Source organism: Lissotriton helveticus, chromosome 11 (assembly GCF_964261635.1).
Source record: "Lissotriton helveticus chromosome 11, aLisHel1.1, whole genome shotgun sequence".
NCBI lineage: Eukaryota > Metazoa > Chordata > Amphibia > Caudata > Salamandridae > Lissotriton > Lissotriton helveticus.
In genome coordinates, this window is record NC_136072.1 from 172,542,909 (window position 1) to 172,570,324 (window position 27,416).

At 49.5% G+C, this 27,416-nt stretch overlaps 1 protein-coding gene across 1 annotated transcript in view; it reads left to right on the forward strand.

Moving 5' to 3' along the window:
- The window catches only part of LOC144791729 (cytochrome P450 2J6-like), a 165,375-nt gene that overhangs the window by 67,873 nt on the left and 70,086 nt on the right, over positions 1-27,416 (forward strand). Inside the window, exons 3-4 of the mRNA XM_078666497.1 lie at positions 16,502-16,651; positions 24,275-24,435. Of these exons, the coding sequence (XP_078522623.1) occupies positions 16,502-16,651; positions 24,275-24,435 (311 nt within the window). The remainder of the gene's footprint in view (positions 1-16,501; positions 16,652-24,274; positions 24,436-27,416) is intronic.

Below are 27,416 nucleotides of genomic sequence, written 5' to 3' on the forward strand. Positions count from 1 at the left end.
TGGTCATCGAGAGGGAGGAGTCCAGGATGAAGCCCAGGTTGCGTGCGTGGTCGGTTGGCTTGGGTATCTCATGGGAACCCCAAAATCACTAGGCGGTCCCAGAGTATGCAAAACTAGGCTTGTAGAATTCAAATGTGATTGGTGTGTTGACCTATCCTACTTGAGGACCAATCGAAATTGGGGATTCTGACCCTTGCAACATTTGGGGGGTGGTACACTGACCCGAAAACAGTATAACTAGCCTAGGTTTAGCTAGAGAATTTGTCCGACTTGTCCAAATAGCTGACCTGTCACTGACCCAACGCACTCAATAGGTGACTGTGTGCGTGGGGGTGTGGCGGACCGGAATACCAAGCGCGGAGGCCGAATATAGTGGGCAATGTTTGATTTATTTCCGTATGGTTGCTCAAAACAGGGTGATTAGCAAGAGTCAATGATCCAGAAATGAAAGGCACAGCTCCACGGGAGGGATCCAGGTCCGGTATCGATGTCAGCGGGCTCTCCGGGTCTTCTACTCTTGGGGATGTCCTCGGAGGTACCGGGAGAAAACAAAGAAAAGAAAGGAGCCGTTAGTCCTGCCGGACTTCTCTCGTCAAATCCCTGTTACCGGCACCGGGAAGTGTGAGGGGTAAGAAGACGATAGTGAGGAGGGGTCGGAAGGGTCAGGATAGGGACGGACACAAGCAGGGTATCGAGAAGCAGTAGGGGTGTAGGGTGGTGGGACGTGAGGATTAAAGGGTTTATTTACAAAGTGGGGGAGTGCTTTACAAATTTTACACAGTGCTCCGAGTGACGACGTGAGCCTAAAGGGTAGTTCAAATATACAGAAAGGAATTATTTACACTGCACCTAATGTGCTATCAGAGGGGTTCCGTGTCACTCACCCGCTCCGCCGCAACTCTCCAAGTTGAGTTGCGGCCGCTCCCCAGCAACCTCCGGTGGACTCCACCAATCTTCGGACCAGTCTTCTTCCTCTTCGGTCGCCGTCTCCTTCGCCTCTCCGGTCGGGGTCTCCTGCCACAAGCTCAATCCGACGTCGGACTGTTTCCTGGTTCCGGCATTTCTAGTGTCCCGGTCACGTGAGGGGGAGGTACTTCCGGGGTCACGTGGTAGTGCTTCCGTGTTTCTGCCGTTCCGGATTGGGTCCTGGAACAGAGGACAGAGGGTTGGACATTTGGTGGGTTGGGTTGCTACTATGGACGCTCTGGCCGGGTTCTCTGTCGTACGGGAAGGACTGCAATATCGTGGTGTGTGACGGGTAGGTGGGGCCGCCGTATCACATCCCCTTCCCCTAGCTGTCTTTCTAGTACTGGTTTGGGCCATGGGATAACGGGAGAGAAAATCGGCATTGCCCTGTTCAGTCCCCTTACGGTGCAATGTCCGAAATCTGTATGGTTGCAGAGCTAAGAACCACCGGAGGACCCGGTCGTTATGTCCTTTATTACGGGCCATCCACTCCAGAGGGGCGTGGTCAGTATAGATGACAAACTCTCTCCCTTCCAGATAATACCTTAAACTTTCGACCGCCCATTTAATGGCCAATGCTTCCTTCTCTACCACAGCATAATTGGTTTCGCGGGGATACAGTTTACGACTCAGGTATAAAATGGGGTTCTCGTTCCCTTTTTCGTCTTTCTGTGACAGGACCGCCCCTAAACCCTGGTCCGAGGCGTCTGTCTGTAGGAGGAAGGTCCGTGAATAATCCGGACTGACCAATACCGGTTTGGAGGTTAATGCTGCTTTGAGTCGAGAAAAGGCTAACAGTAGGACAGGGTTGGGATTCTTTAGGAGGGTTTCTGTTTTTGTGGATTTCCTTAGGAGATCGGTGAGGGGAGCTGCAGTCTGGGAAAAATTGGGTATGAACCTGCGGTAATAACCTAATAGGCCTAGGAATGCCCGGAGGTCTTTTCGAGACTGGGGGAATGGAACGGATTGAACGGCCTCTACCTTCTTGGCCTGTGGACGTATCATTCCCTCTCCTAAGAGGTAGCCCAAGTACTTCACCGAAGTAGCTGCTAGCGTGGTTTTTGCAGGATTAATGGTGAACCCAAAAGAGCCCAGGGTCCCGACGACTTTGCTGAGGTGATCGAGGTGTTCCGCCCAACTATTGCTATAGATAACAATATCGTCGAGGTAGGCCCCGGCATACTCTGAGTGCGGCCTTAACACTTGGTTCATAGCCCTTTGGAAGGTGGCGGGTGCCCCGTGTAACCCGAAAGGTAATACTGTGAATTGGAATAAGCCGTCTGGGGTAGAAAAGGCAGTTTTCTTTCGGTCTTGGACTCTTAGGGGGATCTGCCAGTAGCCCTTGCAGAGATCTAACGTGGATATGTATCGGGCCTTCCCTATGCTCTCGACCATCTCATCGACCCGTGGAAGGGGATAAGTGTCGAAGGTAGATATTTTATTAACCTCCCTGAAATCTATGCAAAACCTCACGGACCCGTCAGGTTTAGGCACTAGAACTATGGGGGAATTCCATTCACTGACGGAAGGCTCAATGATCCCCATACCCAACATTAGTTCGGTTTCTTGTCTGATCACGTTTCTACGGGCTTCAGGGACCCGGTAGGGTCGAAGCCGTACAATCTTACCCGGCTCTGTGTGTATGCTGTGTTCTGTGATGGTCGTGTGACCTGGCGAGGAGGAAAACACTCTCTGTAGGGGTTGTAGGGTTTCTCGGAGACTCTGTCTCTGTTCTCCGGTCATCTCTGGGTCAAAGCATGACTCAAATAAGAGAGGGGTTAAAATGTCGCTGGTGGATAGGACGGGTCGGGGTCCTTCCCATTTTTTAAGAAGATTGACATGGTACACCTGTGTGGTGCCTCGAACAGGATCGAGCTCTACTTCGTAAGTGACCGGGGTCACTTGGCGAAGAATCGCATAGGGTCCTTGCCACTGCCCTAACAGTTTGTGGTCTGATGTGGGTCTCATCAGAAGAACTAGATCCCCATTGTTAAAGGAACGAGGTTTGGTACCCTTATCATATTGCCGTTTCTGGCTAGCTTGTGCGTTTTCCATATTCTGGCGGACAATGTCACGCAGCTGGGCGAGATGTGTTTTTAGATTTTCGACATATTCTGGCAGGGGTCGGGTTCTGTCAGGTTCGGCCTCCCATGCTTCTTGGGCCATGTCAAGAAGGGTGCGGGGTGGTCGACCATACAGCAACTCATATGGAGAATATCCGGTGCTGCTCTGAGGTTTGCATCGAATGGCAAACAAGGCCAACGGCAACATCTCCTCCCACCGCTTTGCCTCTAAGGCCAACATTTTCTTCAGTGTTAACTTCAGGGTGGCATTGTATCGCTCTACCAACCCATCTGTCTGGGGGTGGTAGGCGGAAGTGCGGATCTGTTTTATGCCGAGGTTTGAACAGACTTGTTTCATTAGGGACGAGACGAACGGAGTGCCTTGATCCGTGAGGATCTCCCTGGGAAACCCTACTCGTGAGAATATGGAGATGAGGGCTTTAGCTATGGTCTGTGTTGTAGGTTGGCGTAAGGGCACTGCCTCAGGGAAGCGAGTGGCGTAGTCCACCAGAACTAGGGCATAACGACAGCCACTGCGGGAGGGTAGTAAGGGGCCTATGATGTCCATTCCGACCCGGGTGAAGGGGATATCAATGAGGGGTAGAGGGAGTAAGGGTGCCCTGGGAGGTCGATATCTACTGTTTTTCTGACAGACTGGGCACTCTCTACAATATTGTCTGACCTCCTGATGTACTCCTGGCCAATAAAATTTCTCCAGGATGGACAGACTGGTTTTTTCGTCGCTGAAGTGACCCCCTAGGAGATGGCTGTGGGCAAGGAAGAGCACCTTCTCTCTAAAGGGTCTGGGAATCAATAGCTGAGGTGGTTGGTTTGGGTTCCCTTTTCTATAGAGTAGTCCGTTCTTTGTAAAGAAATAGGGACATACGTGAAGGGGGTCTTCCTGATCTAGGGCCTTTCCCCAGGCCTCTTGTAGGACGGGATCTTCTTGTTGCGATGCCCGGAATTCTCTATCTGTTTGCCATGGATGGACATCGGGAACCACCGGGAAGGCGGTGGTGTGGTTTCGCTTTTCTTGCCTCTTCTGATTACGAGATTTCCGGGCTTTGGTCGGATCTTCCGCCAGCGGTTGTTCCCCGGAAAAGGGTGCTTCTCCCCACCATTGGTTCAGGGAGTCTGTAGTATCCTGTACCAGCTTAGGGAGACCAGCATAATCACTCCCTAGGATCACTTGCTCAGGAAGGTTCGGTATCAGACCTACAGTGAGTTCAGTCCCGGGATCAGCTGGGTGCCGTACTCGCACCTGGGTGGTAGGGTATTTTTTTGTGTCTCCGTGTACGCATTGGATGGCGACGGTTCCTGTAGGTGGTCTTGGTGGGGTCGGTAGGTCCTGGGGCCGTAGAACGCTCTGGCGACAGCCCGTGTCAGCCAAAGCTAGGAGTGGATGTCCGTCTACATACACGGGACAACGGAACGGTGGGGTTTTTCCCCCGGGTGTTGCACACACATAGTTCTGTACCAAGCCTATCTCCATGGGTTCGTCTTTCTGTGGACATACACGTGCTATATGTCCATAGCCACCGCAGTTGTAACACTGTGGACCCGGATTGGGTGGTCTGTATATGAGCGGTGGTGGCAGCAGGGAAGGTGGCTCCGTTTTCCTTGGAGGGGGGGGTCGCTGGGGTCTGACTGCATTGATATGCGCTCGGTGGGGATGGTCATCTCTGCCCCTGGATGTTTCTTGGGCTCGACTGTAAGCACTCGCGATCTCCACGGCGCTGTCGAGGGTGAGTCGTGCATGTTGTCGCACCCATCTTTGGGTGGCCGGATGTAGGGATGCCAGGAATTGCTCGAGATATATTTTTGCTAGGATGTCGTCCTTAGTGGAGTTGTCGGGACGTAACCATCGATTGGCGAGATCTTTAATCCGGAAGGATAGAGCCCTGGGGGTTTCTTGGGGCCCTTCCTTGGCTTGGCGTAATTTCACTCTATAGGTCTCGTCATCAATGCCCAACCTTTCCAAGATACACTTCTTGATGTCATCATAGGGTGTGTTGCCTTGTATGTTGGCTTGCTGATACGCCGCTTGGAGGTCTCCGGTTAGTAGCGGGCCCAAATATTGCCCCCATCGATCGGCTGGCCAGGAGGCGGCCTGTGCGAGTCTTTCAAAGTTCGTAAAAAAGTAGTCCGGGTCGTCGCCAGGAACATACTTTTGCAAGATTACTGAGGGGAGGGAGGTTATGGGTCGTTGTTGTTGTTGGCCGAGGACGTCCGTTAATTTACCCATGGCCTGGTCGTGAGCATCCCCTTGACCCTTGAGGACGTCATGCAGTTGCCCCCGGTCTTCCTCAGCAGTTTTCAAAAACTTCTCCATCAGTTTTCCCAACATCTCTTGGGACTCGGCCATTTTCTGTACGACGGCCTCCATGCCTCCGGATCCCACTTCTGACACCAACTGTGTGCGTGGGGGTGTGGCGGACCGGAATACCAAGCGCGGAGGCCGAATATAGTGGGCAATGTTTGATTTATTTCCGTATGGTTGCTCAAAACAGGGTGATTAGCAAGAGTCAATGATCCAGAAATGAAAGGCACAGCTCCACGGGAGGGATCCAGGTCCGGTATCGATGTCAGCGGGCTCTCCGGGTCTTCTACTCTTGGGGATGTCCTCGGAGGTACCGGGAGAAAACAAAGAAAAGAAAGGAGCCGTTAGTCCTGCCGGACTTCTCTCGTCAAATCCCTGTTACCGGCACCGGGAAGTGTGAGGGGTAAGAAGACGATAGTGAGGAGGGGTCGGAAGGGTCAGGATAGGGACGGACACAAGCAGGGTATCGAGAAGCAGTAGGGGTGTAGGGTGGTGGGACGTGAGGATTAAAGGGTTTATTTACAAAGTGGGGGAGTGCTTTACAAATTTTACACAGTGCTCCGAGTGACGACGTGAGCCTAAAGGGTAGTTCAAATATACAGAAAGGAATTATTTACACTGCACCTAATGTGCTATCAGAGGGGTTCCGTGTCACTCACCCGCTCCGCCGCAACTCTCCAAGTTGAGTTGCGGCCGCTCCCCAGCAACCTCCGGTGGACTCCACCAATCTTCGGACCAGTCTTCTTCCTCTTCGGTCGCCGTCTCCTTCGCCTCTCCGGTCGGGGTCTCCTGCCACAAGCTCAATCCGACGTCGGACTGTTTCCTGGTTCCGGCATTTCTAGTGTCCCGGTCACGTGAGGGGGAGGTACTTCCGGGGTCACGTGGTAGTGCTTCCGTGTTTCTGCCGTTCCGGATTGGGTCCTGGAACAGAGGACAGAGGGTTGGACATTTGGTGGGTTGGGTTGCTACTATGGACGCTCTGGCCGGGTTCTCTGTCGTACGGGAAGGACTGCAATATCGTGGTGTGTGACGGGTAGGTGGGGCCGCCGTATCACAGTGACTGATACAGAGGGCTGCGAAGCACTCTGTCCGAAATATCCATAGACTCAAGAGGTTTTACTAAACCTTAAGTGCTGGCGGAGCACTCTGCTGGGGAGTTCGCAAACCCAATCGGGGTTCTGGCCGATAGCTGCAGAGAGGGTGGAGCGCAGGCGTTGCTTCCAAACTGCGGTTGCTGGTCGTTCCTTGGTGGTCCTGTCCTGATCCTAATCTGGTTTTCCTGTCCTGTACTGGGGTGTCCATTCTGCACCTGCTGTCCCATTGATGACTGTCCTTCCTTGGGGTTTTTCCTGTCCTTGACCGATCAGTGGCCAGGGTTGGTCTTCACACCATTCTAGGTAATTATAGTACGGAAAACTCTATACTGCACCTTCTATTTTCTGTCTTTTGCTTTAATAAAGACACACTTTTGCGCATAATTGATTTTCCATGCTTTCGCAAAGCTACTGAATGACAGCTCATACGTTATTGCTGTTTTCTAGCATGTTCCTATGTTACCTTTCCTTTAAGTACAACTCTTCATACCGTTTATGAAATATAGATGTGGTTTATAATTTTCCCTTTTCGAGTTGATTGAAGTAAGGTTCCTAGAACTATAGCGTGTTCCATTTCTCTACCCTTGCTATAGATGTAAGATTTTTCCAAAACTCTTACGCAACTTTGAAGAATTTCCCAGTAGTGAAATTCTAGTTTGTGTCTAAGATTGCCCCATCTATAGTTATTCAATCTTACATTTCATCTCTGCATGTTTGATTAGCATGTTTCTTGTTCTTATCTTCCATTAGACTCATAAATGGTTGCCCTGATATATTTTCTATATGGATATGTGCTCTTTGTTATCTTGATTATTGATTGCTTATTAGTTATAAACTGTATGCTTTCTGAATCTGAATTCTAGATAACACCTTTAAAAACTTCCTGAGTTTGTGGTCATTTACGAATACAAAGAAATATAAATGTTGGTATTTGGTTGTCTGCCTTTCTTTCACAGCTAGCTCCCTGATCCATTGTGGTCTTAGGTACCCGTAATGGTGGATTGGTAAGTCGGCTACACGAGAAATAAATAGGAAAGGAACCAGGGTTACTGGTAGTAGAGTGTAAGGTCACCCGATTAATGTACATGATAAATTGAAAAGTATATGGGCCCGATACGTGTATGGTGAAATTATTGGCCGGGTGACCTGCGCGCTCTATCAATGGCATTTGCTCTACCTCAAAAAAAGCCCAAGTTTGACATGTTGCATGTCATGTGGCACTCTACGCTATTCGCAACTTGAGAGAATACTTGGTGGGTGTGTTTGGCATCAATGTAGCGGCTCCAATGTTAAGGAAGCCTGAATCAACCAAAATCATGGAATGCAGCAAGGTGCTGACAAGAAGCATGTAAGAAGCTTCTTCCCCTTCTGAGCTTGCAGGATCCTGCAATTCTTTGCACAATTCTGTGCATGAATGTGGCATTAGGGAGCAGTCGAAAAGCTGGGGGACACTGCACCCAACACTGCAGCTTGCCCAGTGCCTTTCCTCTGGCCTCTGTACCTGATTTCCATGATGTGGTGTGCCCAATAGTTCAACTTGACCCAGCAATTCACCCAAGGTCCCCGATCCGTACTGCTGCTCTCAACCTATGACTACCTCCCTAAGCTACTTTGGACTTCCTACGCTGTTGTCATGCAACTCTGAGAATAAAACTATTTCTAACACTACAGCATGCCCTGGGCCATTGTCGACTCAGGCTGCTTCCCCTACAAAATCACAGTGACTCTCACAACTGTCCCGAAGTGACCCTTGACCCTCGGGTAGGTCACTTCCCCACCGCTGCAGTTCTGCCTGCCAATCATCTTGCCGCCTGCTCCTCCCTCCAGATCGGCGCTCTCCTACCCTGCACGAGCGCCGCCTGGAATGCCTGCGCCTTGATTGTGTGCCCCGTGCGCCTGCCCGCCCCCTTCTCTTTTTTTCTGTACCCCTGAGTGAGTGAGTGAGTGAGTTCTTCCTGGTTCGACCGCCGGGCTCCTCAGCCCCGTTTTTCATGTGCTGCCTCCCGTGCGGCCCGCCCCCCCACACCCATTGGCTACTTCACTCCCGCCTCCCAGCTGACCCCTCCTCCCCTCCTTCCCTCTTAAGGAGTTTGCTGCGCGGCGGAGAGAGTGACCCTTGACCCTCGGGTAGGTCTCTTCCCCACCGCTGCAGCTCCGCCTGCCAGTCATCTTGCCGCCTGCTCCTCCCTCCAGATCGGCGCTCTCCTACCCCGCCCCCTTCTCTTTTTTTCTGTACCCCCGAATGAGTGAGTGAGTGAGTGAGTTCTTCCTGGTTCGTCCGCCGGGCTCCTCAGCCCCGTTTTTCCCGCCGCTGCCTCCCGTGCGGCCCCGCCCCCCCACACCCATTGGCTTCTTCACTCCCGCCTCCCAGCTGACCCCTCCTCCCCTCCTTCCCTCTTAAGGAGTTCGCTGCGCGGCGGAGAGAGTGACCCTTGACCCTCGGGTAGGTCACTTCCCCACCGCTGCAGCTCCTCCTGCCAGTCATCTTGCCGCCTGCTCCTCCCTCCAGATCGGCGCTCTCCTACCCTGCACGAGCGCCGCCTGGACTGCCTGAGCCTTGATTGTGTGCCCCGTGTGCCTGCCCGCCCCTTTCTCTTTTTTTCTGTACCCCCGAGTGAGTGAATTCTTCCTCGTTCGTCCGCCGGGCTCCTCAGCCCTGTTTTTCCCGCCGCTGCCTCCCGTGCGGCCCCGCCCCCCCACACTCATTGGCTTCTTCCCTCCCACCTCCCAGCTGACCCCTCCTCCCCTCCTTCCCTCTTAAGGAGTCCACTGCGTGGCGGAGACAGTGACCCTTGACCCTCGGGTAGGTCACTTCCCCACCGCTGCAGCTCCGCCTGCCAGTCATCTTGCGGACGCGCGCAGCAGGTGCGCCGAAGTCGCGCCAAAGGCAAGCCCGTCTGTGCCCGTCCGAGCCTGGACCGCGCCCAGCGCCAGGACCCCTGGCCCCCGTCGACGACAGACCACACGATGGACCTACGACGCCGCCACCCTCAACGCACTCAATGCCGGCCGAACCCCCGCCTGCTACAGAGCCACCCCGAAACGCACCCACGGACCCTTCACCTGCCAAGCCTGCAAATTCACCTGCCTCCGGACCTGCACCGCACCTGCCAAGCCGAGCACCAGCAGCAACCACCTCAAGTGCATCCTGCTCAACACCCGCTCCGTCCACAGACACGCCGTCGAACTCTGGAACCTGCTCGACACAACATCACCAGACGTCGCCTTCCTCACAGAAACCTGGATGAACGCCTCCTCAGCACCCGACATCGCAATCACCATCCCGGACGGATACAAGATCGCCCGGAGGGACCGCGTCAACCAGACGGGAGGAGGCATCGCCATCGTACACAAGAACACCATCCGCATCACGACCAGCTCCGACGACACCCTCACCGCCGCGGAACACCTCCTTTTCCAGATACACACCGACCCCAAGACCACACTCAGAGGCACCCTCATCTACAGACCCCCGGGACCACGCACACAATTCAGCGAAGACATCACAGACTTCATCAGCCTGCATGCCCTTACCTCCCCAGACTACATCCTCCTAGGGGACCTCAACTTCCACCTGGAGAACAACAAGGACAGCAACACCACCACCCTGCTGGACAACCTCGCCAAACTCAGACTCAAGCAATTGGTGAACAATCCCAACCCACTATGCCGGCCACACGCTTGACCCAGTCTTCTCCTCCAGCAAGTACATCTCCTTCAGCCACTCCACCGGACTTCATTGTACTGACCACAGCTGCGTCCACTTCAGCTTCAGAAGAACCACGACCCACCACCACCCGCAACAGATTCCTCGCAGGAGCTGGAACAAGATCACCGCCGACCAGCTCACCACCTGCCTCAGCCAGAACCCTCCCGCCAGCACAACGGACCCCAACAAAGCAGCCAGCAACCTCACACAGTGGATCACCAACTGCGCAGACGACCTCGCACCACTGAAGACCCCGCCCAGCAGACACGGCAGCAAGAAAGCCTCTTAGTTCACCGACGAACTTAAGAACTCCAAGAAGAACTGCTGCACCCTCGAGAAAGCCTAGCGCAACGACCAGACCACAGACAACATGACTGCCCTCAAGCACGCCACCCGCAAACACCACCAGCTGATCCGCACCACCAAGAAGACGGCATTCAAAGAACGACTGGACAACAACGCCCACAACAGCAAGGAACTCTTCAGCATCGTCAAAGAGCTCTCCAACCCCAGTGCCGGAAACAATTACATCAATCCCTCGCAAGACCTCTGCGACTCACTCGCCTCATTCTTCCACCGCAAGATCGCCGAAATATACAACAGCTTTGGCGCACCAAACATGCACCCAACCACCGAACCAACGTCCCCCACCATCACCCTCTGCGCCTGGACTGCGGTCAGCACCGAAGACACCACCCGCACGATGAACACCATCCATTCCGGATCCCCAACCGACCCCTGCCCCCACCACGTCTTCAACAAGGCCGACTCAATCATCGCACCCCAACTCCGGGACATCATCAACGCCTCCTTCAACACCACCACCTTCCCGGAGAGCTGGAAGCATCCCGAGCTCAGGGCCCTCCTGAGGAAACCATCAGCGGACCCCACCGACCTCAAGAACTTCCGCCCCATCTCGCTCCTCCCTTTTCCTGCCAAAGTCATCGAGAAGACCGTCAACAGACAGCTTGCCGCCTTCCTCGAGACAAACGGATCCCTCGACCACTCGCAGTCCGGTTTCCGAGCCAACCACAGCTCCGAGACCGCCCTCATCGCAGCTACTGACGACATCAGATCCCTGATCGACAACGGGGAGACAGCGGCCCTCATCCTCCTGGACCTCTCTGCAGTGTTCGATACTGTCTGCCACCGCACCCTAGTGCAGCGCCTCAGCAACATCGGAATCCAAGAGAAGGCACTGGAGTGGATCATCTCGTTCCTCGCCGGAAGAACCCAGAGAGTCCGCCTCCTCCCGTTCAGATCCGAGGCCACCGAAGTCATCTGCGGCGTTAAATAGGGATCATCGATCAGCCCCACCCTCTTCAATGTCTACATGAGCCCCCTCGCAGCCATCGCACGCCAACACAACCTCAACATAATCTCCTACGCCGACGACACCCAGCTGATCCTCTCCCTCACCAACGAACCCGCCGCCGCCAGAACCAGCCTACACGAAGGGATGAAAGACGTCGCCGAGTGGATGAAGAACAGCCGCCTGAAACTGAACTCAGACAAGACGGAAGTCCTCATCCTGGGGTTATCGCCCTCCGCCTGGGACGACTCCGGGTGGCCCCCTGCCCTGGGCACCACCCCCAAGCCAACGGACCACGCACGTAACCTGGGCTTCATCCTGGACTCCTCCCTCTCGATGACCAGACAAGTCAACGCCGTCTCATCATCGTGCTTCAACACCCTGCGCATGCTCCGTAAGATCTTCTGATGGATCCCCACTGAAACCAGGAAGACGGTCACCCAGGCACTCGTCACCAGCCGACTGGACTACAGAAACACCCTCTACGCCGGAACCACAGCCAAACTTCAGAAAAGACTCCAACGCATCCAGAACGCGTCCGCACAACGCGTCCTGGACATCCCCTGACACAGCCACATCTCCGTCCACCTGAGAGACCTGCACTGGCTCCCCGTCAGAAAGAGGATCACGTTCAGACTCCTCACCCACGCACACAAGGCCCCCCACGACCTGGGCCCCAAGTACCTCAACGACCGCCTGACCTTCTACACGCCCACCCGCCAGCTACGATCGACCAGCCTCGCCCTCGCCACCGTTCCACGCATCCGCAGAGCCACCGCCAGAGGAAGATCCTTCTCCTACCTGGCAGCCAAGACATGGAACTCCCTCCCCATCCACCTTCGGCTAACCCAGGACCATCTCTCCTTCAGGAAGCAATTCAAGACCTGGCTTTTCGAGCAGTAACGGACCCCTCTCCCCCAGCGCCTTGAGACCCTTCCGGGTGAGTAGAGCGCTATACAAATGTCATGATTGATTGATTGATTGATTGGCTCTCCTGTACTACCAAAGGTTCATGGTCCTTGCACACGATTCTAGTGCCATAAGCAGTGGACTGAACAATACATGCCTGCATGCATCGAGCTGGAAGAAAGACTACTGTGCAATGCTGTTTGCTGAACTAGATGCTGTCCTTAGACTGCTCTAACTTGCAGTCCAAAGTAGGTGAGGTCCTTTTTGTGTCAAATGCATTAAACTGAGAGAATAAGCAGCATTTGTAAGGTGCTAGATTAAACCTGTCAACTTCAAGAGATTACTGAGCTTTTAAAACTAAAATCCCACCAAATAATTTAACTTAAAAGAAATGCATTATTATTTATTTCCATAAAACATTACGGTGGTGGGACGATATAGGTTTTGGACACTATACATGTGCTGACTGAATTTAATGCGGTGCCCAACAACTAGCCTTCCAGCATAAGCCTTCACTGTTTAACATCTTCCCTTGCGAATGAAATCCTCAACACCCTTGGCAATTCTGTTAGCTCGCCTCATGATTGCTGGCTCCAGTGGTTTCAGGGATAAGTTGTTACAAGGGTTGCCTAGATGCTCTTGAGTGCAGTATTCTCTGGCGAATTTGTACGACACCTTCAACTGCCCTTTCTGAGCATCCACTTGCCTCCCATATGGCATGGTGTGAGCAGATGCACACGACAAGCTTCAAAGCCTAAAAGGACCTGTGTGCTGGAGTAAGTGACCCTGAATAACATATTGAGGATCCCCTTATCCAGCCTTGTAACGGAGACATCCCTCACCTAGTTCGCCTCTGCTCTAGCCAGATGTGGAGGACACAAAGAGGGTCAGAGTGATCATAGTGTGAGCATTGTGGCTGTCATCTCACAGACCAACTACCCTCTGGATCTGAAAGTCATCTCCCCATCCCAGCAGTACAGAGGTCACCCCCACCAAGCATGGAGCCATGTGAGCTGGATTCACTAGGAACACTAATTGTCATGAGGTACCAATTCTTCCATGGACCAGCACACCATAACCCAAAAGATTAGCATAACTTCCTTTTTAAGAACCCTGAATACTGAGTTCCAGTAATCTTTGCTTACATGTGTATTGATGCCTTCGATAAGTTAGTAACCTAAGGCAGCATTTAAAGATCCAAGCAACTTAGAAGATGCCAGTTAAGGGCAATGCGCAATGGTGAGGTGCGATCAAAGAGTCTTGCTCCTGAGATAAATCTTGTAGCAGAGTTCAAGACTGCCTTCATGGGGCCTGTCAAGGCTCTTGGGACAAAATCAGTGATAGATTTCTAGAATTACTCTACAATACAAAATAGTTATTTGTAGACAAAGATAAGCCAAGTACTATGAACAAACACTGTTTTATTCACTAACCTCTGGAGAAAATCCATGGTTAATGCAAAGAGGTAAGCAGTTACAATATACCCTGTTATGGGGCCCAATGTGCTAACTCGGGTACTAGAGTGTGCTCCTAACCACATAGCGCATGGTGTTTGGGTGTAGATGGTGCCCTTGGTAAAGGAGATAGTGTCCTTGAAGCAGAGCAATGATACAGGGCTTGAAGCCCCACCAATGAGTATAGCCAGAAGGGATAGTTTGAACTGTGGTTGCTGGTTATGTCATAATAGTGGGCTAGAGGAAGAGCTAGCTGGCAGCTATGAGGTGGATTAAAGGAGACAGGAATTAAAGGGTGGGGAAAATGCAGCACATCAGGGAGAGAGGAACGTTGGGTCTTCTCTGTTCTAACCTCTGATAATCTGCCCTAGATACAGGCTGGTCTTGTAGGGCAGAACAGACATTAGAACATGTTTGATGTTTAAAACCAGTAGACTCTGGCGAAATAGGAGCAGTGGACGTTATAACCCTGCATTCCCGATGCCCAGGACTCCTCAGGCGCCTTAAAGACCTCTAGATCTATGGCATCACGTAGGCCACCAGGCCAGAGAGGAGCAGCTCAGCGCCACATCTTCGGCCTCTGATTTGATAGGCAAGAGCATTGAGATCACTCCTGACTATAGGACTCTACATTCTCTCCAAACACCCCTGTGTGACAGCCACCATTTACAGCCTGTCACCTGGGAAGGAAGGATGGTTTTCTTGTCAAATGAGTTCTATGACCACCCCAGGAGTCCCTCTCTCCTTCTTTATGGTATTCCTTTGGTGTCAGGGTTGACCTGGCATCAAATGCCATTTAGTTTGACTGCCCTGTCACATTTCCCCTTTCATGGCTTTACTAAACTAGATATGAACCTCTGATAGAGTCAGGCCTTAGGTAGAGCTACCTGCTGATGAAACACTATTGCAGGCCACCAATTGGCTGATTTGGAGTTTGGTGGATGGAAGAAGTATGTGAGTATAGCAGAGTACTTTACTTCCTCCACATCAAGGGTTCTCCACCCACCAAGTTTAGAGTTGCCCACCAGTCCTTCAGACAACTCTGAACATTGTCCGGAACTGCCGCCATGGCGGGTCCTGTCAATGTAGTACAAGTTTGATGAACGTCTTTGTCAAAATGTCTGTACGCTCCATCTTTTAAAATGTTTTTATATTTAAAAACAAAATCCCAAAGCAGCATTTTGTTTCTGAAAAAAAACGAATAAACCCCACACCTTGGGAGAAAACTCCCACGGTGTGGGGGTAATTTAAATGTTTTTATTGTCTCTTACTGCAATGTTTTAGATGTTGGTAAAGGAGAGTAAAAACTGGACATTCCACTTGACTCAAAATCGGGTTGACAGTCGAATAGTCAAACCTTTGATGCCCCTTATTATTTCAGGCCATCAAAGGAGTATGTCGGCAATGTCTCTGTCGCTGACATACATATGGGGCACCCATCTGTAAATCAGGCTGGCAGACCTTCAGTTTGGCAGAGAGTGTACTCTGTTGCAACACACTGTGGGGCATCTTTACAATGGAAGCGACGGAGCGCGGTGTTAGCCTTCTTGGCTTAATGCCTCGCTCCCCCATTTCTAAAACGCAGGGCTGCCCTATATTTACAACAATATGATGCAGCCCTACCTTTCCCCCTGCTCTAGCGCTAACTTTTGCTGCCTAGCGCCAATGCAGGCACCCTTGCACAATAGTGCAAGGGTGTCTGCGTTGCAGGGGAAGATTGTTAAAGTGCAGGAAAGTGATCCTTCCTGCGCATCAACAATCTTTAAATGGCGTTTTGTAACTTCTATGCGTTCTGCATAACGCAGCAAACATAGAAGTTGCAAAACATAATTTATTTTTACTGATTGTTTATGTGCATGAAGGGACACCTTCCTGCACATAAGCAATCAATGGCGTTTTGCTGTGTCCGTATGTGAACACAGAAACAACAAAAACAAGGAGAAATTAAACATTTCTCCTCGTTTTGTCAAGGTTTTGCCAGGGTAAGACCAGGTTTTCCCTGTTCTTCATTTTGGCACTGCCCCATATATACGCCACCCTTGTAAATAGGGGGCAGCGTAAAAATCAATGGGTGTTGCTGTGGAACGCCCATCGCAACACCCATTGCCCTCCCCTTTAATGCTAAGTACAGCGTGAAAGGGTGCCTTATTTACAAGGCAGCGTTAAGCCACGTTAAGTGAATCGAAGCCTTTGTCGCCACCACAACATCCAAAAAAGTGACTTTGTGGTGTAAATATGCCCCTTTATGTCGGGAAACATCCTTAACAACGCGGGCATTACCCCGCACTGCTATTACAACGCTGCTATTACAACGCAAATTGTTACAACGACTTGCACTGGAGGGCGCTGTAGGATAGGAAATAGTTTAATTTTCTATCCAACACCTTCCCTACTGTCAACGTGGGCTGGAGTTGGAATAGAAAATTAAACTATTCCACTATCCAACGCCCCCCAACGCAAGTCGTTGTAACGACTTGCGTTGTAAAAACTGCATTGTAATGGCATGCGGGGTAAAAGCCCGCGTTGTAATGCTGTACAACCCTTTATGTCTGCCCCTAAGTTCCACCCTCTGGGGATATGATCTGCTGCTCCACTAGAGCATGGGCTGTCCAGGTGTCTGAGCTGACCCTTACAGAAGCTGAAAGGTTTTGCTCATTGATGATTTTTCTTGGAGGGATTTTGTTTTCCAACGGTCATACATGGAAGCAGCAGAGACGCTTTGGAATGATGACGATGAGGAATTTGGGACTAGGGAAAAGAAGCTTGGAAGTCCGGATTCAGGAGATTGCTCAGCAACTTTTGGAATTCCTCAGGGTGGAAAAAGGTGAGTAATAGTTATGTTGTCTGTCTGCAGAGCCAGAGATAGACTTGTGTTTTTTTCCCATCTTCATCTGGTGGTGGGTGCAGACGCAACACAGAATGACAGGTGGCAAAAAGTGAAGATGGAAGTAGCACACTGGGGAGAGAGAGCAAGAAAACACAATCAGCCTTTCTACCATCTTTTCTCGAAAGTTTACTATTTTGGAGAAGCTTTGCTAACTGGAAAAATGTGGCACCTTCTATATTATATCTCGAACCTGCTGATTAGCTTTCTAGCTAATTTCTGTAGGCACACATGCAATCAAATATGTCCCGTGCAGGTGTACAGATTAACTTGTTGTGCAACCACAGTCATTTTCAAGCCCACACTGTGTTGTGTCTGTGCACCACTCTTCCTTCAAACAGTCTCCTGCCCTCCCACCCACATCTAGCATTCTGTATGCAGAACAAAACACAACACACCACACACTGGGAGGAGGAATAATAACCCTGTGTGTGGAGAGTTGGATAGAGCTTACAGAGAAGATGCTGGTATTCTTCTCTGTGCCTCTGAAAGTGGAACAAGTTTTCACTAATTAGACATCTCGCCATGGTCTTTACTATGGGTTTGAGTATTCTTTGGGTATGCTTTTTAACCAGCAGAGCCTAAATTGTGCTGTTAAATTTTAAAACAAACTATGGAACTCCTTCAGGGGACTCACAGTCTGTCAACACAATGGGCAATATTATACATTGTGCCCCGGGGCAAAACAGTAATACAGAAGTGGGTGCAGACGCTTGTGCGGCCCATTCTCTAATATTGATAGCACTGGTTCATATGTAGTGCCGGGGCTAATAATTATGAAAGGGCGTTCCCTCATTTCTATGGAGGTGTGGGTCCATGCAAACGAGGGAATCTCTTTGCTTCGGCACCTGCGTCGTATTGTAGACATGAGCAAAGATGCAAACAGGCCCATAGGAGGGGCACTCATGGTGCACCAAAAAAAGGTGGCATACTGTCCGTGCACCGCTGTCCTGAAGAAGACCCACCTTGACGCACTTTACTATTTGCGCAACTTATGGGGTCGAAACGTCGACGCACCACATATGTCTGCACAACGCTCATGATCACAGTTTCACTTATCAATGGTCCTGAAGCATATGTGCAAAATCATAAGGACTGACAGAAATTCTCCTTTTTTTCCCTTCTTAAATTACAGTCATTTTTGTTTTGAATATAGTGTACTGTCTTTATCACTAATCACCACATGTCACTTTTCACAACAGTCACCCAAAAACCCCATTTTGCAATTGAATTTGTAAATTGTGACAGCCTTTGTTATTTGATATTTCTAAAATATATTATTGAATTATTTTTTTTTAAAAATGTATAACTTTGGTAATTGGTTTTTACAGCCATACATACAGAAGTAGACAACATTGTTAAATCAAGCAAGAGATCATTTGGGCAAGCATTAATGTAGATTATTTGTTACATAGCAACACAGTTCTTAGTATTCCTCCGCATCTCCAATTCCACCACAGGGGATACACAAGGTTCTCCATGATATTTATTCCACAATGACCATTTCCGGCCCCATTTTTTGGGGCACCCCCTATCCACAAATACCTCGGTCTCCGCCAGCATGCACCAGTCCAATTCTTTCGCCCACCCGGTGATGAACGGCGGGTTTGCTCCCCCCATCCTCTCGCCAGTTCCCGTTTAACTAACGTGCATCCCAGTGCTGTGAATTGCTGGTCAATTTCAGTAAGATCAGTCGCCTCCCATATATTAAGCAGTCCTAATTGTGGTGTCAGCACTACATCCTTTCCCAAGGCCGTCCGCATATGATCTGAGGCTCCCTCCCAAAGTGTACGTATTCTCGGGCAGCTCCACAGAATATGGTAGAAGGTGGCCTGTTGTCCGCACCCCCTCAAACATAAATCGTCGGGTCTAGAACCTATTTTTGCCAAGGTCTTCCCTGTCATATATGACCTGTGAAGTATCCTGAGCTGTATGAGCCTAAATTTAAGTGTGATGGCCGCTTCTCGAGTGGACATAAGGGCCTCCTGCCAGTCATCATCACTTATCGGGCCCAGGTCCTCTTGCCACCACTCCCTGAGCTTTGGAAAGGTGTCTGGTAGGTTATTACACAGCTTCTTATATGTGAGGGATATCGCTTTGGAACTCAGAGGTCCGTCTAACAACCGGTCTTCCAATGGAGACGAATCAGGTATGTCTTTAAGGGATGGAAGAACCGCCAAGAGCGCGTGTCTAATTTGCAAATACCTATATAACTCTCTCTGAGCCAGACGATATTGGCTCTGAAGCTCCCCAAATGTTAGTATGGACCCTTTCTTGACCAGGTCCTTCACTGCCAAGATCCCTATTGGATCCCACTTGTCAAACCCGGGCTGGTGGCACAACATGCCGAATTTCTGCGTGTACCACAGCGGCGTTACCATCGTAAGAATGCCCGTCCAGCCCAGGCAGGAACGTACTATACACCATATGTCCAATGTATGTTGGGTGGGTCCAAAGAATTTCTGTTTGCATTTCCTGTCAGTGTTATACAAAGCCCCCAGGTAACCGAAGCTGTCAGTTCGGTATCGGTCGAGAGCATATGCTGGGTCGTCAGTGGGGTGGTACAACCAGTGATTAACGGTCACCAGCTGCGACGCCCAGTAGTATAGAGTAGGTCGGGCAATGCTATGCCACCGTCGTACCACCCCTTCGTAAGTTTCTTCAGAGCCACCCGGGGGGGCTTTCGGTCCCACAGCAGCGTGCGGAGTTCCCCTTCTATTGCCCTAAAGTACGAATCCGGGACTCTGTGTGGGCAGTTGTGCAATACATAGAGGAAACAAGGGAGGGCCAGCATCTTAAAGAGTGAAGCTCGACCCTCCAACGAGAGAGGCAAGGACCTCCAATGCTTCACATCCGTACGTAGACGAGCCAACGGGGGGGCCAAGTTGGAGCTATAGAAACGAGTCGGATCCGAAGTGACAAAATCCCCAAATAACAGAACCCTTCCTCTGCCACTGCTATGGTGTACCCAGCTGGAAGCTTGGAAACCTGACCATGAAGCATAAATAAGACGGACTTGTGCCAGTTGATCGCATACCCAGAATATTTTCCGAAATTCGTGAATATGTCAAGTACCACACTAATTGACTTATAGGGGGATGCTAAATACAGCAGTATATCGTCCGCATATAAAGATATACGGTCCTCCACATCCTCTGCCCAGTGCATTCCCCGCACCATCACATCTCGGCCCACCCAGGCCGCGAGGGGCTCCAATAAGAAGGAGAATAGCAGCGGGGATAGCGGGCACCCCTGTCTAGTGCCCCTGCGTAACCCGAATGTCCGAGACGTGTAGCCGTTGACCCTCACCTGCCCCAGGATATCTGTGTATAGCAACTTCACCCATGCTACAAATTTGGGGCCCAATCTCACCCTTTCCAGGACTTCAAACAAATAGGTCCAGTCTATGGAATCGAAGACCATTGAGGCATGAAGAGACAACACCGCAGCATCTTCCTCGATACATTCCCTCCGGGCCAGCACATTGTGTAGGCGCCGGATATTCAGAGCCGTGTTTCTCCCTGGCATAAACCCATACTGGTCTGGGTGAATCAGTGATATTATTGAATTCTTAACTGTGGTGTGTGTTATGTTCATGCTATTTTTCTTTTTTTCTTAAATCAATGTTATATGTTACAAGTGAACTCTATGCTGCTTGAACATTCAAAAGTAATTGAAAACCCAACAGAACCAATTGTTTTGTTTAACACTGATGCCCAGGTTCTGAGGGACACCGGGTCACCCCAATATTTTTCTAATAATAACTAACGTGCACCACTGAAGGCAGCCCTCTGGAGGGGGTAAAAGGGGTCACATGTACCCCCCAGACATCTCCATGCAGGTCGGTGCAGTCACTTTGCAATCACCTGCAGTGGGTCTTTGAAACAGCTGCTCCGTATTTCACTGAATGTGCTGCCCTGGGGGCAGCACAAGTTGGTGGCTGACCTGAGGGCAGCACATTCATTGTAATAGGGCACAGTGTCCCTGTTTGCAGTTAGCATTCCTGTTTAAACGTGTGCCGTGACACACACAGGGACAGGGAGCCCTTTTCCTAATACGGCCCAAGGTAACCAGTAGACATTAAGCAGGGGCAGAGGGAACAGCTCCTACTGCCATCCAAAGACATTTGTCCCTATTTGTCCTATTTCTGGTACACTACCTCACTCTTTGTCCCTTCTGCACAGAAGCAAAATGTCTCATCCAGTGTCCCTTCCATGGATGGGGGCATGCACTGCATTATCAGCTGTTCCTTCTATAAAGACAGAGAGAGAGGAAGAGAGATCTAAGGAGTGATCAATCCTTTCATTTGGGAAATCCCTTAGTCAGCACCCTGCCCTAAAAAAAGTGCACTCATGGGATTGGGATCACTGTTACTGAAGCTTTTGTTCAACAGCTCTGCAACACCCGCAGAACATGTACAATGACTTTATTTTTTTGGGGTTCAAACACATAAAATAATAGAAAAACTTGTGCAATTAATTAAAAACTTAAGAAAGATTCCTAAAAGTTAGAAAGTCACAATACATGATTGAAGACAGTGAAAAGAGTGCCTACCGATAGAATAAACTGTATGCATCATGATATTCAAGAATAAAACTCTGGACTGTCCAAGAGCAACAATAAAACCCTACGGTTTCCAAAATCAGAGGGGTTTCTGCTGAAAAAGGGATTTTACAACATATAAAAAGCCCCTTCAGGAGTTGGAAAAATCTTTTCAACTTTGCTACACTTTTCGAATCACAATTAGACGGAGGCACGAATGGGGTGCTCCCTCCTATTTAGGAGTCACAACGATATGGATCAGTGCTTTGTGACTTCAATTGGAATTGCAAACCATTGACCAGTTTTCTTTCTTTGAGATGGGATGGTAAACAATTTGGAAAGGGGAATATGTCGACATATGAGAGCTTCCTGTTTGGGAACCTTGTGGGGCAGCCTAGGGAAGAGAAGGTAGAGGTCCAGAAGATTTCTGTCTGCTCCCTGGATGTCTTCCTAAATAGAAACTTTTTTTAAGCTGCAACTGATCTGACACTGGCTACTGGTCTGCTTTGGATGCCAGCCTTTTGGCAATAGTTTTGTCATGCTTTTTAGCTGATGACCGGACGCGATCGTTCGACGCGTGGCACACCCCTTTTGATGGTTGCAGGTATGCAGTATGGAGACAACCAGATGGTTTGATGTGAACCTCCCATGAAATATTGATTTGTAACCTCAGTAGCCTTGACGAAGTTGCCCGAATTGTCTCCTGGCGATGAATCATGTTGGCTCTTAATAATTGATCATGGTTTGAAGGGAACCATTTTTAATTTGGGAAGCTAGCAGCACTGAATAAAGTTATCCTAAGCTAGTTAGCTTTACCAACTTTTAGATGTGAGGATTATCTGTCCATATCCTCACAGGGTTCAAAGGGTATGCATGGCAATAGCATATATAGATATTGCATTCACATTTAGGTTTCTATATTGATTTTGATTTCATGGGTTTGAGATTTTGTTAATAACACACACACACATATTTATTTTCTTTCTTCTCAGAGATAAAGTAACCAATGATGATAAGTGGACCTGCTGACGAGTACCAGCCAGCGGTCCCCCTGGTGGTGTTACCGTGAGGTGCTTTCTCTCTGTTCCACACTTTTTCATTTATTCTTGGGTGGATCTATGATGGCATAGTGTTTTAATTTAGATACACCACAACACAGCGACTTAGATAAGTCTGGGAGGGAGTTATACAAGTTTTAGGTGATCCCTCTAGTGTTGGACACACAGATTCTGGTGTAACTATTGATGATCAGGCCTATTGTTGGTTTGTAATGACATCATGGCACGCCATAATGCGCCTCAAAGTTAACACAGTGCAGGGTAAAGGACACCTGTGGTTTGGGGAATAACACTACACTAAACTAAGGATAATGGAATCAATGGTCTTGGAGAAATTTAGGCAAGTTATCATAGCTCGCCATAAACCGCCACAGCGGTAACGCCACAGGGGCCCTGCGCGCTAGACCCACTACACATAGGGTGCATGAGAGGGTCGTGACATTAGCGAGGTAGCTAATATACCCGCCATAATATCTAGATTCATTCTTCCCACCCTTACACTCTCCTGTATTACCCTGGTCTGTGCAAACCTGGGGAGAGGCAGAACTAGGTGCCCCTTGTTTAAGTGCATGTGTTTTACTAAGCATAGAATTACCAGGCTATGGCCGTCCTGGCCCCAGTAATGCTGCTATGCCAACAACCTAGATCAGTAACAACCTAGATCAGTAGCTAGCCATGGTAGATGGGGTGTAGGAATTGCAGGCAGCAGATATAGCTTGTTCCTCATTTTCTCCACCATGAGAAGGACCAACACTCAGGGCTACTCAGGCCCCACGAGATGCACACATTTCTCAGCTTCCACTATCAGCTGAAGATGTCATGCCACTCACTGAGGGGCCTGCATGTCCTCCTACACTCAATGTAGTTTTTACTATCTCTCTTCCTTTTTTCTTGTGTTCTCCCCCCCCCCAGCCCTTAACAATCCCTTTGTTTTTTGGTTTTATCCACATGTTTCCATTACGCCCAGTACAGGACTACTAGGGCCCCACGCCAGGCTTCCTTCAACAATCGTTGAGCCTGTTGATAGCTGTGCACTATACTCACATAGGTCCTGAAGAAGTGCCAACCGATTTCTTTGGAACAACCAGGCACGAACATGTGGACCCCACCTTAGAGACTGCCTACCGGGAACATCACATTCCCATAAGGCGTCCACCCTTATTTTAATTAGGCAGGAACTACCTTAACCATTAAAGCTTTTGATTATAGGACTGACCCTGACCTATTTTAATTAATCATTCACGTGCACACAAACTCCCACTGCCCCCACACCTGCACGCACCCAACGGCTTCTTTAAAAGATCTCCGACAAAGAGCCCCAGAAACGGTGAGCCCGTCGAGCATTTCAGCGCCGGCCCGACGAGGCGCAAGGCCCAATGATGAAGCATGACACCTTTCGGGATGTGTGAGGGCAACATGATAAAAGATTTGTCTTTTCCACCTTACCTTCCATCCCCTCTAGGAACTGCACCCCCCCTTGTTTAACGAGGACCAGGGTATGTAATGGAATGCATCTGCGATGCATGTTGACAATAAATTGGTTCGTCATTCCAGTTACCGAGAGTGGCTTGAATCCTTTGTTTTGTGTAGTGGGCCTCCTCTGAAAGCCATTTAAACGAAATGGTGAAAAAGTCTCCAGCATGGCTGGTTGATAATTTTGCTTCAAAGTGAGTGGCCAATATATAATTTGTACCAGTGATTTAGAAATGAAAGAGTTACTAACCACAAGTATATTTAGAGCCAGATAATCTTTCCTGAAAGAGTATTCTAGCAAAGTCAGAGTCTGTACCCAATGTTATTTGAACTTATTGCTAAAAACGTTATAAAGTGGTATCAAGATTGACTCATGCAGCGTTGGAGGCACCAGCAGCTTAGTATTTACTTTGTGACTGCTTTGTTCCAACATTTGTTCTCTCTTGTCGACTGGAAACTGATTCCATTTAATCTCTTTCCATTTTCTCAGGAAAACCCATGGATCCAGCACAGCTGATTACAAACTGTGTTTCCAATGTGATTAGTTCTGTAGTATTTGGGCATTCCTTCCAGAGTGAAGATCCCACCTTCCATCAATTACTGAGAGCCACCTATCTTGTGGCCAACATCCGCAAAGAATCCTGGAGCAGAGTAAGCTTTAGCATTCAGTTATTTAACTTTAAATATTGGGAGGTGAACATTAATCTCTGAGTAGGGATGGCATTCTACTAACTCAAAGCAACTTGCTAGATATCCCCAATGTCTCACCTGACAATAGAGGCTATGGTAACTACAGACATACCTTCTACAAGAGCATTTAATACCTGCTGCCCCCAAGACCTCTTACAGATCTGAATACGTCATCCTCCACTTCTGGGACACTCAATCGAATCGCCTGGATCTTGGAGAGGTGTAGGACACTAGAAATTGCCATACTAACACCCATTTATTAGACATACTGGATCCGTGTCAAGACACAGAGGGGCAGATTTACAATAACTGGCGCATCCCTGCATGTCAGCAGGGATGCGCCAGTTATTGTGCGTCAGGGCTCCGCCCCCATGGATGCACCGCCATGGGGCAAAAACGGACGGATGCGTGATGCATCTGTGCCGTAAAGGTGGCGCATTTGTGGAGTTGCGTCACAAGCGAGACGCAGCTCCAGCAAGGCTCCGGGGTGCCTTAAATGCTGCGTCAATCTTGTAGATTTCACTCAGCCACGTTTAGGAGGCGTTCCTGGGCCGGAACGCACCCCCCCCGCACGCCTGAACGCCTACTTCTGGCGCAGGGCATCACAACGTGACACATCTCCCAGATGTGTCACGTTGTAAATACCCCGCAGCATGGTGCCTCTTTTGCGCCGACGCTGCGTCACAAAAGTGACGCAACGACGGTGTAAAAGAGTCACATGGGGCTTGTAAATCTGCTCCAGAATATCAGCAACAAAGAGAAACTTCCAAAACATTTCAACAAGTAAACTAAAGCCCCCAAATATGCTGTAGGAAACACACAAAACATACTCCAACCAATAGAGACAGTTTATATGTCCATAACAACCTTGAAACTCGCTTCCCCTTTTTTTACTGCTCATAAACACAGAATATTTCTCTTGAAAGTTTTAGAGTGATCTATTGCTTTGCTATCTTTGTGATTAATTAATGAGCTGTGCTTATTGAAGTGGTTGTTTTAAGGAAGCCATTTAGCTTATTGGGACAGGAATTAACTTAGAGTGACTCCTGGTTGGAAGGAGTGGCCGGCATTGAGCTTCAAACAGGAAGTGCAGAGTGAGCATGAGGCGGGTCACCTCTGTTTAGAGGACTTCAAAACAGCGACAGCCTGGCAAAGAAAGGAAAGCCAGGCATCCTCCAACAAGCACCGCCTGACATTGATCGCCACCTCATTTGCCATGTGTTATGCCCACTCGGGGATCTCTCTAGTAAACAAATACCCCTGGTTAAATGCCATTTGCAATCCGATGATTTTTCGTTAATCACAGTGAAAAATTGACATGTTGGTCAGTAGGTAGACCTAACATTTTTAGGGGTGAAGACGGGTTCCTTTGTGGATTCACCAAGTCAACAGGAGAAATAAACCCTGGTTACTGTATTTTATATATCAAATGTTTGGAGGATAGAATGAGTGCAAAGTCAGAGAGGGGAAAAAACCCTCCAGAAGTAGGGATCACGAATTACAACTCCCAAGAAAGAGAATATGAGGAACTCTTCACTGGCTGAAAGTTTTAAACACATATTGGGGGTGTCAGTGGATAACATGGTGCAGTGTGCTGGGCAGGAAGAGCTAGAGCATAATAAGGCCACCCTCAAATTGTTATCTAGCCAAGCAACCCATCAAAAAATCCTTCTTGGGAGGAAACCCAGGTCGGATTAAAGGGAGAAAATGTCTAAGGGCAGGCATACAGGCGAAAAGCTGGATTCTCAAAATAGGAAATTAAAGCTCAGGTGTTAGAAATGGGGTTTCTGGTTGTCTAGGGTTTGCACCTAAGCCAAACAGAACACACTACTCTAGTAAGGGCAAATAAGTTACACACCAAAGATTACTTGTGATCACCCTCTAGTAGCTTGGTGCAGAGCAGGGAGGCTTATCATCAGACACAATGTATAAAGTGCTTGTGCAACACACTCACACAGAAACACAATGAATGCACCGCAAAAGAGGCTCCACACAAGATTGTATAAAAATATAGTGCCCGATTCACAAAGGTAAACTTAGACGTTTGGTCTAAACTTATACCAAATGTTTATGTTTACGACTTTGGGAATTCATAAAGGGCGTTTACAAGTCCTATTTTTATGTCCACACTTGGGCGGAGCTCCCTGCCCACAGCGCTACCAAGGGCCTACCTTAGGAGTGACCTGTGTGTAATAAAATGGTAGTTTAAGGCTTGCACGTAGTTTTGAATGCTAAGTTAAAGTAGCAATAAACTGTGCATGCATGCACTGTGGTGGCAGGCCTGAGATGGGTATGAAAGGCTACGGGCCTAATTACGAGTTCGGCGGACCATAGGACTACCAAATCTGTGGGGGCGGACAGATCACCACCACACTGCGAGACCGCCTGCAGTATCATGACTGCAGTGGTTTGACTGCCATTAGCCCGCCAACACTGCCGGGATCAAGAATCCTGGCTGGTGGGCCCGTGATCTTTTACCGGAAGGAATATGTCGGCGGTGCCGCAGCCTGCATCGCGGAGCATTTAGAGTTGCCATTTCACTGCCCTTTTCTTGGCTGCAAACCCACCATGAAAAGGGTGGCAAAATGGCAATAAAGGGCCCCCTGCCGAATTTGGTCCTGGGGTGCATGCGAGGGTGCACATGTAGTGCCCCCAAGAATTGCAAACCTCCTTTCCTGCACGGTGTAGCATATATGCCACACCATCCAGGAAAGTGCAGTCGCACTCTGACTGAGGTGGGTGGAATAATATGATCCTAGCTCACTGCCACAGTCAAACCGCCCCAAGACCGCCCACCAGACCAGGATTTAACTCCTAATCTGGCAGGCCGTCACACCATCAAAGTCGTAATCAGGCCCTTCTTCTGTGGGTGGCATGAGCAGTTCTGCAGGCCCACTAGTTGCATTTAATTTGCAGGTCCTGGGTATATGGTATACCACTTT